A 15,093-nucleotide genomic window follows, 5' to 3' on the forward strand; every position below is an offset into this window, starting at 1 on the left:
CTTGAAAAAACAAATAAACAAACAAACAAAAAACAAGTTCCACGAGTCATCATTCCTCATAAAACACAGCACTGAGTCCCTCTCCATGGCAGTTTTTGTCCTCCTGGGCACTCCTCCGTTTGGTGAATGCCTCACTTAAATTCTAGCATCCAGGACTGAATACAACAGTCCAGTCGTGATCTATAAGCCCAGCCGCTAACAGAGTCATATGAGCTCTTAAACTGAGTACCTGCAAGGCTTTTGGGAAAGGCAGTGTCATGTGCATAGTCTATCGACCCCCGTTTGGCTGCGTAAGAAATGGCCCTTGAGCTTAAGATACTTTCTTACCAAGAGATCGAGAGCCTACACAGCCTGTGCTGGGCTCATTGCCTTGTGTGGGAGTATCGTTCCCTGTTGCAAGCTCAATGTATGCTCTTTTGTTCTGCTTACGCATGTGTGTCACATGGCAGATGGTGAACACCAATGCTACGGTTGTCCTCTGAGGAGACAGGACAGGGTCCTTCTACTGTGACCTGAGAGTGGTGCACTTAGCCAACTGCCCTGCACTGACTGCTGGAAGAGACCATACACAATGTGCCCTTCTGTTTTCTGTTGTTGTCAGGGTTGAAGACAGCAAGTGCATCTCTGGGCAACCACTGCAGCTGGCCATGGGGGACTGAGGCATACTGTTGAGGTTGATCTTACTCTGTCTCCTCCCTATGTAAGCAAAGCTTTGTTCCATCCAGTGCTTGCGTTATGTTTCTCTGGTGACTCTAATACCAGATGCAATGGGCAGAAGTGTTCAGAGTCCTGCCCTGGGTTTGGTAACCAGTGCAGGGTGCTCTGCTTAACAGATTTCATGAACACAGCCCACAGTCAGCCACTGAAAACTCAGCCTGAGCTTGCCATAAACTAAAACTCTTAGTTCTTTTTCACATATTTCTTTTGACACACAAATAACTGCTCTTTGGATACAATGTGGCATAAAAGTTATACTTGTTATAGTATTAATGCTTATTAAAAATGTCTGGCTTTATTAAAATGCTTAAATGTCTAACTTTCAACTATGCATTTTATCAACAACCATTAACTATCTGATCTGATCCCAGAAGCTACTTCTACTGGGTATTATTGAAACACAAATATTTGGATTAAAGTCCCTAAGCTGAAAACCTGTCTTTCTTTGAGGGTGATAGTATCTATCCCAAAATGCCTTTGGGAAGAAACTGGTATGTGCTTCGTCATCAAAGTATTTTTCTCTCAGGGACATACAACAGTATGTCCTATGATCCCTCTGCTTCTAGTTTTGCCTCTTTCGGTCTATTCTCTACACTGTACCCAGAGTAACTTTCTAAAGTGTAAATAATGATTATGATATCTCTGCTGAAATTGAGTGGCTCCAGTTGATCCAAAATAAAGTTCAAAGTTACCATGGAATACAAAACATTTTATTATGTGATTCCCTTAATCCTTACCTTTTATGCTATGGCCAAATAAACTTCTTTCTGTTCCCCTGTTAGTAGATCTTGTACTCTCCCTCCTCTCTGATCTTGGAATATTTTATTCTCTCGACCTGGAATATTCTCCACTTCTTCCCCCACCTCTACCTGGTAAATTTCTTTCTTTAGGTTTCTATTTGGATGTTTCCTTTTCCAAGAAGTTCTCTTGTATTGGGTCAGATTACCCAACCAGTGCCTCTATAGTACCATTTACTTCCCTCATCATACCCAAAATATAATGTCTAGTTACAAATAGTACATCCTACCTAATTGTAAGCCCCATGAGGGCAGAGAGAGATTCTTTCTTTATTGTCCCTTGTTGTTAATGTTAAATGAATGAACAAATCTACATAGACTTCTGCCTGAATTCAAATCCAGACCAATCCCATGTAAAAATACGGATTTAATCCAAGCCCTATTTAAGTAAGATGTTGAACATATACTTCCCCTCACTCCATTTGAGAAACAAGAATAGCAAAACATGTCATACTTGTCCTCACAGTTCCAAAAATTGGTTTGCTGTAAGTTTTCCAGGAATCACCACTGACAGTCTTGACACTGAATTGATAGGATCTCCCTGGACGAAGACCATACACAATGCGTCCTTCTGATTTTCTGTTGTTGTAGGGGTTGAAGACAGTAAGTGCATCTCTGGGCAACCACTGCAGCTCGAAGTCATTGTAGTCTGTCCAGTCTGGGGGCCCCTTCCACGTGATGGCCAAGGATGTGTTTGCAATGTCAGCAAATGACATAAGACTGGGAGGACTTGGAGCTGAATATAGGAGAAAGTGAAAAATCACATAATCACATCTATGCCGTAACACATACAAAAAAGATAGCTGAGTAACATCAGACACACTTTTAATGTACCTTGTAGGAAGAGATAATATGATGATATAGTAGCAGGAGCTTTCATTAATAGTGTTTATTATGTGTAAGGCACTGTCCTCAAGCATTTTATGTACCTTTTCTTTTTCTTTTTCTTTTTTTTGAGACAGAGTTTTGCTCTTGCCGCCCAGGCTGAAGTGCAGTGGCATGATCTTGGCTCACTGCAACCTCCATCTCCCAGGTAGCTGGGATTACAGGCACTTCAGCCTCCCGAGTAGCTGGGATTACAGGTGCCCACCGCTACGCCTGGCTAATTTTTGTATTTTTAGTAGAGACAGGGTTTCCTCTAGTTGACCAGGCTGTTCTCGAACTCCTGACCTCAAGTGATCCACCCACCTCGGCCTCCCAAAATACTGGGATTACAGGCGTGAGCCACGGTGCCCAGCCTCATATATGTTTTCTTAAATATTCATAGCCAGATCTTCCTTACCATGGTGCTGTGGAGCATGAGTGTGCTCCGAATGGGTTACAAGTGTGTGAAGGTATTAATTCCATCAGATTTTGGGGTGCAGAGCTGACACCCACAGACAATTATGTCCAATTGCAGATAGCCTTGTTGATTAACCCGAGGGTGACACACAGACATCTATGTGTGCCCATGACATAAAAACAGTTAGGGTGCACTGGTGATAGCCACACAGTGATGATGTATGTGATTATCCCCACTTTGCAGATAAGGAAACTGAGGCCTAGAGAGGCTCAATGACTTGACCAGATTCATAGAGCTAAGCTAAGGACTTAGTTCTTTTGGACCATAGCCTTGTCCTTTATCTGTTGTACCACAGTCCCTTCCCAAGTTCAGGGGCTAGCACAGGGTATACCATTATTGGCTTTATCTCTTGTCATTAAAATCAGAATCAAAATGTGTCTCTGGAAGCTACTTCCCACTACCCCTTGGCCACTGGCACCTGAGCTTCTCACCTGTTCTGCTCTCCGCTGTGACTTTATTGCTGAGATCTCCACTGTGAGTTACCACCCACAGCGTGTACTTCCTTCCAGGAACAAGGCCGTGAAACCGCCACTCCGTCAGGTCCTTGTCTTTCCAGTTTTCCTTCTTTGTGCCATTGGGATTATAGAGAATCAGTTCATAAAAGTCAAAGTCCCCAGAGGCTGGACTCCAGCTGAACCACAGGCTGTCTGTCATGTTCCGATTGGACCCCCTGAGATGACTCACAGAGGCTGGGACTTAAACAAGAAAAATTCTTAATGAGAACAAAACAGAAACAAAGGCATTCTGGCCCACAGGTGAGAGTATATGCTACGTTGGGCATGTGGGTGAGTTGTACATATTATAGTCAGATCTTGCCTACATTTCAGGCCATTTAACTTTAAGGGCGTATAGACTAGAGATACGGTGTAAATTAAAACAAAACAGGTGGTGACTTCCAGATGCTTGCCACATGCACCCTGATAAGCATGTAAAATGAAATCTTCATAAATGATGAATAAATCGTTGTCATTTAGCTTATTTAAAAAGGCCCAGAAAATGTGTATACAAGGTTCCAGCTCCTCCCCAGTGTGGCCTATGTCATTGCAGCCACCATCCCACAGCAACCCTCTCCGGGTCTCTTTACATCCTCTCTACCCTCCTTTAGGTTCTCAGTTCTTTTGTGCCCTTTCTTATAAAATCTGTATTGGTATAACTTCATTTAGGGAGAGAAGTGTTTACAGTCACTCCTATCATTGTATAGATTAGTCATGCTGCCATCCATCCCAATAGCTTTGCTATTCTTTGGAGAATGAAGACTGTTGCCACATTGGAGGACTTCTAAGCATTAGTGAGCAGGTGAGGAAAGATGTGCAAAGGGCTGCCTTGGAAATGATGACGGGTAGGCAATTCTATCTGTGGTTGAGGCTTATCGCAGCTCTTTTTCACTCCTTTCAAAAGACAAACAGAACTTCTGTTGGCTGCCCTTGGAATATGTTCCCACCTGGCTCCCTTCACCTTTAGTTCTCTGCTGAAATGACTTCTCCTATCTAAAGTAGTTGCTTGTCCTGCCAAGTCACTATCATGACACATCTTTTTTTTCATAGAATTTAAGGCATTCCCAAATCATCTCCCTTTAATGATCTGTCCCCGTCCTCTTCCCTCCCCGCTATTCCAGAGTTCTCTGAGGGCAGCGCCCTTGACTGTCATATTACAGCAGTGGGCCATGTACCTGGCACAGAAGAGCACCTAAAACTATTGTCAAATGAGAAAAAAGAATTGAATAGGTAGGCTGGGCATGGTGGCTCATGCCTCTAATTCCAGCACTTTGGGAGGTCGAGGCAGAGGACTGCTTTAGCCAAGGAGTTCAAGACCAGCCTGGGCAATATAGGGAAGCCCCCATCTCTATAAAAAATAAAAATTAAAAGTTTGCCATGCATGGTGTCATGTGTCTGTCGTCCCAGCTGCTTGGGAGGCTGAAGCAAGAGGATCACTTGAACCCAGGAGGTCGAGGCTACAGGGAGCCATGATAGCATCACTGCACTCCAGCCTGGGCAACACAGCGAGAACTTGTCTCAAAAAAAAATTTTTTTTGAATAGGAGATAAAGGACTCAAATTATGGGAAAAGGGTAGATTCTGTTTTTTATTTGCAGCCCAGAGAGATGTCTCTCACTTTCCTGGAACTCTGTGTTTTCACTTCATCTAGTGCTATGTTTCTAATTCACAGCAGTCACTGCCTGTTTGCTATATTTGTGGTTGCCCTTCTCTGCTCCTGCTCTCCTCTCCGTCTATTTCTTGTTAGAAAGCTGCAGGGTATGGCTTGAATTAAACTATGATGGGTTACAGCCCTCTTGTACAGTTTGATGTCAAGAGGAGGAACCACATTCATTTTTTTACCAAGCCCTAGGAAGTAAACAAGTGGAGGCAAAAGAGCAGAAGCTAGTGCAAAAACTGGCCGCAAATTAGTTACACGTAATCAAACGTGCGATTTAGGGTCAAACAGCCTGAAAGTCACAAATGTCATATAAAGCTACATCCTGAATAGAAGAGGAAACTAAGGACCAACCCAGGAAAAGCCAGTGAATACCGGGACAATTCCCCACGATTCATTACTGCTTGGGTCTTGGTCTTACCTGTTCTACCAAATATGAAAGACTCATTAGACAGCTCCCCACTGTGAGTTACAATCACCATCTTGTACATTCGGCCTTGTAGCAAGTTCTGGAAAGAGAAGCTCTGGACTTGTGGGTCAACTTGAGCTCTCTCCTGGAGATTCCCATCTGGGTTGTACAAAAAGATGTTGTACCAGCTGAGCTCCCCCTCTGAGGCGGTCCAGCGGAAGGACAGGTGCCTGGTGGAGTTCTCTGTGATCCTCAGGTTGGTGACAGCTGCTGGGACTGGAAAAGTCGAGGAGCAAGAGAATGAGGGAGGGAAATGCAGTGAGGAGAAGAGAGCAGGTGGGAAAGAAAGGGAAAAGCAAACAGAAAGAGGAAGTTGGATTCAGTGATATGAGAAACAGAAACAATAGGAAAAGCCAAAAGCATTTTTCAAAAAGCTTCATGTTAGAATTTTGCAAACCCTTTTGGACTTCTGTGCTACCTCTTGGCAAGGTCAAGTGCTGCTAGAAACCGCCTCCTTGCAAACTGCTGGCACAGATGCTGTCTGATTCCTCAGCAGGCTTAAGATGCCAGTAGAAACAGAACAGGACATCTGCCTTGATTTCACCTGAGTTCTCTTTTCTCCACCTCAAATGCTCTTTCTCAGGCTCTCTTTGCTTTCTCCGCTCCTTTTGCCAGGCCCTTACAAGTTATTTCCCATGGATCCATCCTTTGTTTTCTTCATATTCTATAGCCCTAGCTGAGCAATCAGTCTCATTCAATTTATGGATTCAACTAGCATTCTGGTCCAGATCTTTTTATGTCCAGCTCACTTCTCTTCTGAGCTCAAATCCATATTTCCAAATGCCTATGGTTCCCTCTCTCTGCAAGTCACTCAGGCATCTCAAATTCAATACACAGCTGAACTCTGTGGATTTTTGCCTGACCCTCTCACCTCCTGCTTCTCTTATCTCAATTAATGGCATCATCTTCTACCAGACATCCTAGGTAGAAACTCTGGAATCTTTTGTTCCTTCCTCTATAATCCACTCAGCTCCCAAGTGCCACCTTAGCTAATGCAAAAATACTTCTTGACTGTATCCACTGTTCTTCATGAGGGCCCCTGCATTCGTTCAGCTGTTGGTCCTTCTCCTACGACTGCAGTCATGTCATGACCCCATTACCTGTCCAACTGCATCCCCCCCACTCATTTGCGCTCACTCTGTTCCAGCCATATGGGCCCCTTTACTGTTCCTCCAACAGGTCAGACACACACCCACTCAGGGTCTTTGCTTTGGCATTGGCTCTGCGTCTAAATACCCAAATATTTGCATGACTTTCTCATTTCTTTCAGAGTTTTACTCAAATGTCACTGCCTCAGTGAAGTCTTTGGGGACTGTACTACCTGAAATTGTAAGTCCCGGCTGGGTGCAATGGCTCATGCCTGTAATCCCAGCACTTTGGGAGGCTGAGGAGGGTGGATCACCTGAGGTCAAGAGTTCAAGACCAGCCTGGCCAACATGGTGAAACCCCATCTCTACTAAAAATGTAAAAATTAGCTGGGCGTGGTGGTGCACACCTTTAGTCCCAGCTACTCTACTCAGGAGGCTGAGGCAGGAGAATTGCTTGAACCCAGGAGGTGGAGGTTGTGGTGAGCTGAGATTGCACTACTGCACTCCAGCTTGGGTAACAGAGGGAGATTTTGTCTCAAAAAAAAAAAAAAAAAAAAAAAATTGTAAGCCCCTTGACCAGGCATGTGGCTTATGCCTATAATCTCAACACTTTGGGAGGCTGAGGCAGGTGGATCTCTTGAGCCCAGGAGTGTGAGACCAGCCTAGGCAACATGGAGAAACCCTGTCTCTACAAGGAAGTACAAAAATTAGCTGGGCGTGGTGGCACATTCCTGAAGTCCCAACTACTTGGGAGGCTCAGATGGGAGGATCGTTTGAACCCAGGAGGCAGAGGTTGCAGTGAATTGAGATTGTTCCACTGCACTCCAGCTTGGGTGCCAGAGCGAGACACTGTCTCCAAAATAATAATAATAATAATAACCATTAATAGATAGATAGATAGATAAAATTGTAAGCCCCAACTCTTGCTATCCCAATTTCCTAATTTAATTTCCTTCTTGGTCTTTATTACCACCCAACCTCCTGTATCTTTTACTTATTTATTTTGTTTATTGACTTTCTTCCCCACTAGACTATAAGCATAATGACCATGGGAATTTTTTATTCATTTCTGCATATCGAGCAGTTAGAACAGTGCCTAACCTATAGTAGGTACTCAATAATAAATGAATTAATAGGTGGATCTCCTCACCTCTGGTTCATTTCCATTCAATCCATTGCCCCATTGCTATCTGATTTATCTTTTTAAAGATAAATTGTTATTACAAAACAATTGCTGTCTGGCTAAAAAATTTGTATTGCTTTAAGATAAAAAAAACTCCTGAGGAAGGCTACCAGGCACCCTCTAATTTGGCTCCAATCTGGCTTTCAGCCTCACCTTTCCATCATGCAACACACATTTCAGCCACCCACAACTTCTCCTTTCTCCTGTTCATACCTCCTGGCCTTTGCACAGGACAGGCTGTCTGTAGGAAGTATTCTACCTTCTCTCCATAAGAATTTCTTCATCCTTCAAGACAGTATTGAAATGTCACTTTTATGAAGATGTCCCAATTCTGCCTGACCTCCATGCTTCCCTGAATGCCAGACATCCCTCTCTTATATGTACTCTTTATCACAATGCATTGCCATTATTTGTCCATGTGTCTGTCTCGCCAGTCAGCTCTTTAAGGACGAGAAGCATGCCTGATTTATCTTTATGTCCCTGTCAACATAACCATCCCCGCCTTCAGACCTATGTACTGACTAAATAAGTTATCAATCAATTAGGCCAATGTGGTTGTCTGAATAGCCCCAAAGATGTCCATGTCCTAATCCCCAGAACCTGTGAATATGTTACCTTCTGTGGCAAAAAGGGCTTTGTAGATGTGATTAAGTTAAGGATCTTGAGACGAAGGAATTATCCTGGATTGTCCAGTTGGTGACCAAGGTAATCACAAGAGTCCTTAAAAGATGGAAGAGGGAGGCAGGAGAGCAGAGAAAGAGATGTAAGGTCCCATGCAGAGATTGGAGCAATGTCATCGTTGGGAAGGGGACACGAGCCAAGGAATGTGGGCAGCCTCAGAAGCTGAAAAAGGCAAGGAGTGGATTCTCCCCCGAAAGTCCCTACAGGAAACACAGCCCTGATGTCTTCATTTCAGTCCCCAAAAACTATTTTTCAGATTCTAACCTTCAGGACTAGAAAATAATAAATCTGGGTGGTTTTAAGCCACTAAGATTGTGATATTTTATTACAGTAGCAATAGGAAGCTAATAGCACCAATATTAATGAAAAATCAGAATCAGAGTGTGGTGGGCTGAGTCCTGTGTGGATAGGGCAACCGACATGGAAGTGGCAAATCAGGGTGAATGTTCCCAGCGTATCAAGAGATGGATACCATCTCCCAATGTTGCGTCATCCCTCTTGCCCTGTGGTTCTTACACAATAGTAGACATTGGCAATATGTGCTTCAAAACATTATGCTGTGCTAATTACCTGTTCGGCCTTCAGTCTGGGCTTCCTTGCTAAAGAGGCCTCCACTGACAGTTAGGATCTGTATCTTGTATTTCTTGCCTGGTGTCAGATCTTCAAATTTGTGTTGCTTAGTGGTGGCTGGCTCTGATGTGTTGTGCAGGATTCCATTTTCAGTCAGAAGCAGGATATCGTATCTTTCTGCCACACCAGCAGCTTTTTGCCAACTTACTATTAAGGAATGACTGCTGTATGCATTGTCTGCAATTACTCCTTGGACAGATGCTGGAACTGCAGAGAGACAAGTGGAGCAACAAAATACAGATTTTATCACTTAGGGTAAAGTAATCAATTGAGAAAAACTCCTGAATCAACTGCAGGTAGATGATGCGTTTGCTTTATTTGTGTGGCATTGATACTTTCTGTGTGCCCTTATGGAGAAAAGAGGAGAAAGGATTTCCTGGCTTAACCTGTCTGTAAAACTACTTTGATTCTCCATTTTTTTCTCTGAATTTAAATAGGATCTCAGATAGAAAAGTTAGTGAAAATGGCCTGATAAATATGCAGAGTGGTGCATACCTATGAGTCTAGAAAGTGAAGGATGCTGAGCAAGTTCATATTCAGTGAATGTGGGTTTGATAGTGAATTATGTTTCTTGTTTAGACTTTTATTACTAACATTAACTAAGGTCAAAACTTCAAGTCTTGACTTCAGCGGTAGTATATACTAGTATTTGTTCTATAGCTCCTGAAGTGAAAGGCAAAATAGTATTACTGTTTTTATAATAATATTTTCTGTCCTATGTTCATTTCTTTTCTCATTCTACATAATCTTCTTAGATTTCATCTATGTCCATGGTTTGAAGTGTCACCCATAAGGTGACAACTCCTGAATTTAAACTTTTAGTTGTTTCTCCTGCTTTTGCAAATCACATCTCTCCCTGAATGTACCACAGACACCCAACACTCAACACGTCCAAATTGGACTCCTCATCTCCCTCCCACAATGTTCTCATTGCCTTTTGTCTCTATCTCTTGGTTCAAGTCAGAAACTTCAATTGTCACTCTCAACCTTGTCTATATAATCAAATATGAGTTTTATTTCTGTATCCTAAATCTCCTATCTCTTGAATCTAGCCACTCTCTGTGTGCTGCCACTACCTCAGAACCATATCATATCCTTTAGCAAGTATAAATGAGACCATACATTATTGCAGCTGCCTACTGACCAGTCACTTGCGTCCTTTCCTCCCACTCTTTCAATCTGCAGACTCTATCTAGCATATTTTTATAGCACTCCCATGCTGATGGCCCTGCAGTTGCTCTCCATAATTCCAAAACACCTTCACAGGCAAACAAAGCTCTTCGTGATTTGGTCTATCTACTTACCTGGCCACACGGCTCACATTTTTTATTCTAGTATACTTTTGTTTTTTATACTTTTAGTAGAGATGGGGTTTTGCTACATTGCCCAAGCTGGTTTTGAACACCTAGACTCAGGCTATCCACTCACCTTGGCCTCCCAAAGTGCTGGGATTACAGGCATGAGCCACCATGCCCGGCCTTTATTCTAGTATACCAAATAAGGTGTAGGTCCCCAAATGTGCCATCCTTTCTCCTACCTCCAGGGCTTTGTTTTCTCTGATGGAACCAAGTCAACTTACACTTCACCTGGATGACTTCCTAGTCTTTCTTTAAATATTACTTCCTCCTGAAAGCCTTCCCTGATTCTTCTTGTTTGCTCCTCTAACATCTCATAACCACTTTTATCTTAGCACTTACCATGTTTTACTGTCATTGCCTTTTACTTTTCTGTCTCCTTCACTAGATTATCACGTTCTTGAGGTCAGGGGCTCTGCCTTGCTACTGAATGCCCACTTTCTTTTTTCTGAGACAGAGTCTCACTCTGTCACCAGGCTGGAGTGCAGTGGCATGATCTTGGCTCATTGCAACGTCCACCTCCCAGGTTCAAGTGATTCTCCTGCCTCAGCCTCCTGAGTAGCTGGGACTACAGGTCTGCACCACCACGCCCGGCTAATTTGTTTTTTTTTTTTTGGTATTTTTAGTAGAGATGGGGTTTCACCATGTTGGCCAGGATGGTCTCAATCTCTTGACTTCATGATCCACCCGCCTCAGCCTCCCAAAGTGCTGGGATTATAGGCATGAACCACTGCGCCCAGCCAAATGCCCACTTTCTAACACAGGGTTTGTCATAGGGTTAAAGATATGCAGATAAAGATATAAACATAGATATGAAATAGAGGCATAGTAGGGCATGGTATAGAAACCTCAGGCCCCGCAGCTAAATAAGTGGTCATGAGAATGGGAGGCATCTAAAAAGTATTGTGTCACAGTGGAGAGGGCATGAGGTTTGGGGCCAGACAGACCTAGACTTGAATTATAGCTTTAGGTCTTATTATATATGTATCCTTGATACTGTTTCATAAACTTTCTGAGCCATACTTTCCTCATCTGTAAGAGGACTATAGTATTACTAGAGATCTTTCAAAAATAATACATTAATAGTGATATTGATATAAACAGATTTATTTATACATTTGATACTTATTTTTTTTAGCTCTACCAGGTAAAGTAGATGGCACAGATGTGTACTTGTTCTTAAAAGGTAGAACTTTTGAAAAATGCATAATTATGGAAGTCTCCATATTAAAATTTATTTATTTATTTATTTATTGAGACAGGGTCTCACTCTGGTTACCCAGGCTGGAGTGCAGTGGCATGATCACGGCTCACTGCAGCCTTGACCTCTCAGGCTCAGGTGATTCTTCCACCTCAGCCTCCCAAGCAGCTGGAACTACAGGTGTGCGCCACCACGCCTGGCTAATTTTTTGTATTTTTAGTAGAAATGGGATTTAGCTGTGTTGTCCAGGCTAGCCTCAAACTCCTGAACTCAAGCAATCTACCTGCCTTGGCCTTCCAGGGTGCTGGGATTACAGGCGTGAGCCACCGTGTCCAGCCTGCTTGTTAAAATTTAAAATTTTATTATCCTTTAGCAAGTATAAAAATTTGTTCAAATGATTTGGTTTCTGATTCCCTTTCATTTGTTCTGAAGATCTCTATTAAGAGAAAAATGCAAAGAATAAATGAGTGAGGCTCTTGAAACCATTGAATTGTACAAACTTTGGTGGGTTTAAATTTGGGTTTGTGAATAGCTGAGCCCATTCACTGTCCCATTTTGGAGAACCATGAGGCATTCTACAATCTAGCCCTTCTCCAGGTGGATGCTCACCTGTCCGCCCAACCACATTTATCTGATTCTTCAGGGACCCGCTGACTGAGGCAATCATGATCTGGTACTGCTCCCCGGCCTCCAGTCTGTGGAACGTGTGCTCAAAGATGTGCTTGGGAACAGTCTGAGAGTCAACCTTTTGGCTGTGCCTGAATGCCGACACCGTGTAGGAATCAACGTCTCCCCCACCAGGAGTCCAGTTCACCGTCAGGCTATCTGTTGCTCCATTAGGAGAAATGTGAATATTTTTGACAGCACTAGGAACTAAAAAAGAAAATAAATTTAAAAGTCATCACTTAAAGAATGAACTGTTGAAATTTTCAACCAAAGTTTTGAATGCTTCTGATGTTTTGGCACCCACTGAGAGAACTCACATGGAAAAGAAAGTAACAATTTGCCACTTTTCTCTGATTTTTCTGTGTGAACTGAAGTTGATGGGGGAAAGCTTAGGGGGAAGTCAAGGCTGGTGAGTGGAAATGAGGAATGCTAATTATATAGCGATGGGCTAGTTAGGGTGCCTTGGTCCAAGTTTTGGTTTTCTCACTCACTAGCTGTGGGACTACAGGCAAATTACTTGACCTCTGTAAGTTTCAGTTTCTTCATTAGGAAAAACGGCAGTGATGATAATACTAACCAGCCAATAGAGTTGTGAAGATTGATTCTTACTTTATTTTATTTTATTTTTTGAGGCAGGGTCTTGCTCTGTTGTCCAGGCTGGAGTGCAGTGCGTGATTATGGCTCACTGCAGCCTATACCTCCTGGGCTCAGGTGATCCTCCCACCTCAGCCTTCCCAGTAGCTGGGACTACAGGCACACATCACCATGCCTGGCTAATTTTTTGTATTTTTTTGTAGAGACAGGGTTTTGTCATGTTGTCCAGGCTGTGTTTGAACTCCTGAGCTCAAGCTATCCTCCTGCCTCAGCCTCCCAAAGCATTGTGAAGACTGAACAAGATGTAGACATAGAATGCTTTGCTATGGGTCTGGTTCATGGTGAACTGTCAGTACATGTTAACTACTATGGCAACACTCCTAAAAGAGTTCTAAAGAAGTGATTTCCAAGTAACAATTCTTAATCTGTGTGCCTCACAAGCAACAGCTAATCACATCAGTTTATTGCTGTTTCTCTGAAAGCACCCCCCCGCCACTGACATCATACTTTATTTTCGTTCATACAGGTTGGACAACATCATTATCACTATCAAGATGACTTTGTCCCTTCTTGCTCTCTCCCTTTTACCCTTCCAAATCCTCAATCGAAATGCCCAGACTACCCAAAAGTTAAATACACCACTGCATCTGTTCAGGTTCAAGAACAGTATTTCACATTACCTGTGAAGCCCTCAATGAAGGCTGACTGCTGTACATCTCCACTAATCGTCAAGACAAGAATTTTGTATTGGCGGCCCGGTGTTAGGGAAGTAAATCGATACTCAGTTGCAGTATTTACAAGGTGAAAAGGAGGGAATACTTTCATGTCATTGAAGAGCAGCTGGATCTCATACTGGTCGACATCCCCATTAGCTCCTGACCAAGTCACATGCAAGTCCTCAGTGCTCCTGTTCCGCAATGTTAGATCCTTAACAGGCTCTGGAACTAGGGAGAAAAATGAGAAGACATTTCAGGAAAGGAACTGGTCAGAGTTTACCTACATAATAATATATGAATCACATTCAAGGAACTGGCAACATCTCCCTTCCCCCAAATAAACCACTAGCACTACTTCATGCATAATTAAACAAGAAAAATTGGAAGCAGCTATTAAAATTGTAATTTTTTTCCCTGACATAAATGTTACATGATCAGCATTGGTAGAACATAATTATAAAATGAGTTATGATCTTGACCATAAGATAAAACAAGAAGTCTAGAATTTAAATGCCATGATGCAGGAAGACAGGGAAGAAAAATGGGACATTTAGCCTTCTTGCTCTCTTGCTCTCTCACTATGTTTGCTTTTATCTACCAATAAATATTCTGTAATTATAGGCCATGGCTTGGCTAAATGATGTTAGCGCCAAGTGAGACTTACTGGGAATGTAATGTACTAATGAATAAGCAGAAAAAATTCAAGGTTCAGATAAATTACTCAGAGACTTTCAAGTCCAACCAACTGTCAGATTTTGCAATCATTCCACTTACTTGTTCTCCCATTCCCTTGTTCACTGGCTTCATATTGTCCACTTTTTGTAGTAACAGTGACACTGTACAACCGTCCAGGGACTAGCTGAACAAATACACATTCGTTTTCCGACTTGGGAATGCTTTTGGTCTCGATGAAGTTGTTTTTGTTTTTAATGGTGACTTCATAGTGATCAAAGTCTCCAGTGGCATGCACCCAGGATACCCTTAAATAGTCACTCCTGGCTGAGTTGCTAACACTGACTCCCTGGACTTTGTCAGGCACTGAAAAGGAAACAGAGAATGACTAAATAAATATGTATTAATTCTGAGTGAGTAATTGATCACAGATGACAACCCGGGACAATAAAAAAGAAAGAGTATTATTGTGTGTATTAAAAAGAAAAATCTTAGACCTTAGATCACAAATTTCTGGAGGGGAAAGACTGTTACACTACGTGAAGTGATTAAACGGATCTTTTTTTTTTTCTTTTTCTTTTTTTTTTTCCCCTCCCCCGCCCGCCTAAACGCATCTTTTAACAGAAGCTGATGAACTCATTCTAAGCCTGCTGTTTGCCTGCACAAAATGTCATGTATAAGATGGAACATTAAACATGATGGCTGATGATTAATATGAGTGATGGTAAATGATATAGATAATTCCAGCATACCTTGCTGACTCAAAAGTTACTAAGAAGAATATAAGCAATCTCCCCAATCCCCGCCAAAAAAATGAGGCTATGCACGGTGG

The 15,093-nt window shown here is 42.5% G+C and overlaps 1 protein-coding gene across 2 annotated transcripts in view; it reads right to left on the minus strand.

The window, feature by feature from the left end:
- The window catches only part of PTPRB (protein tyrosine phosphatase receptor type B), a 123,987-nt gene that overhangs the window by 42,763 nt on the left and 66,131 nt on the right, over window positions 1–15,093 (minus strand). For both annotated transcript variants that reach the window (XM_001117453.5, XM_001117455.5), the window contains 7 exons: window positions 14,364–14,627; window positions 13,554–13,817; window positions 12,223–12,486; window positions 8,998–9,264; window positions 5,428–5,691; window positions 3,288–3,551; window positions 1,969–2,250 (listed from right to left, as the gene is read on the minus strand). In XM_001117453.5, coding sequence (XP_001117453.4) covers window positions 1,969–2,250; window positions 3,288–3,551; window positions 5,428–5,691; window positions 8,998–9,264; window positions 12,223–12,486; window positions 13,554–13,817; window positions 14,364–14,627 — 1,869 coding nt within the window. The remainder of the gene's footprint in view (window positions 1–1,968; window positions 2,251–3,287; window positions 3,552–5,427; window positions 5,692–8,997; window positions 9,265–12,222; window positions 12,487–13,553; window positions 13,818–14,363; window positions 14,628–15,093) is intronic.

The sequence above is a fragment of the Macaca mulatta genome, chromosome 11 (assembly GCF_049350105.2).
Source record: "Macaca mulatta isolate MMU2019108-1 chromosome 11, T2T-MMU8v2.0, whole genome shotgun sequence".
Lineage (NCBI taxonomy): Eukaryota > Metazoa > Chordata > Mammalia > Primates > Cercopithecidae > Macaca > Macaca mulatta.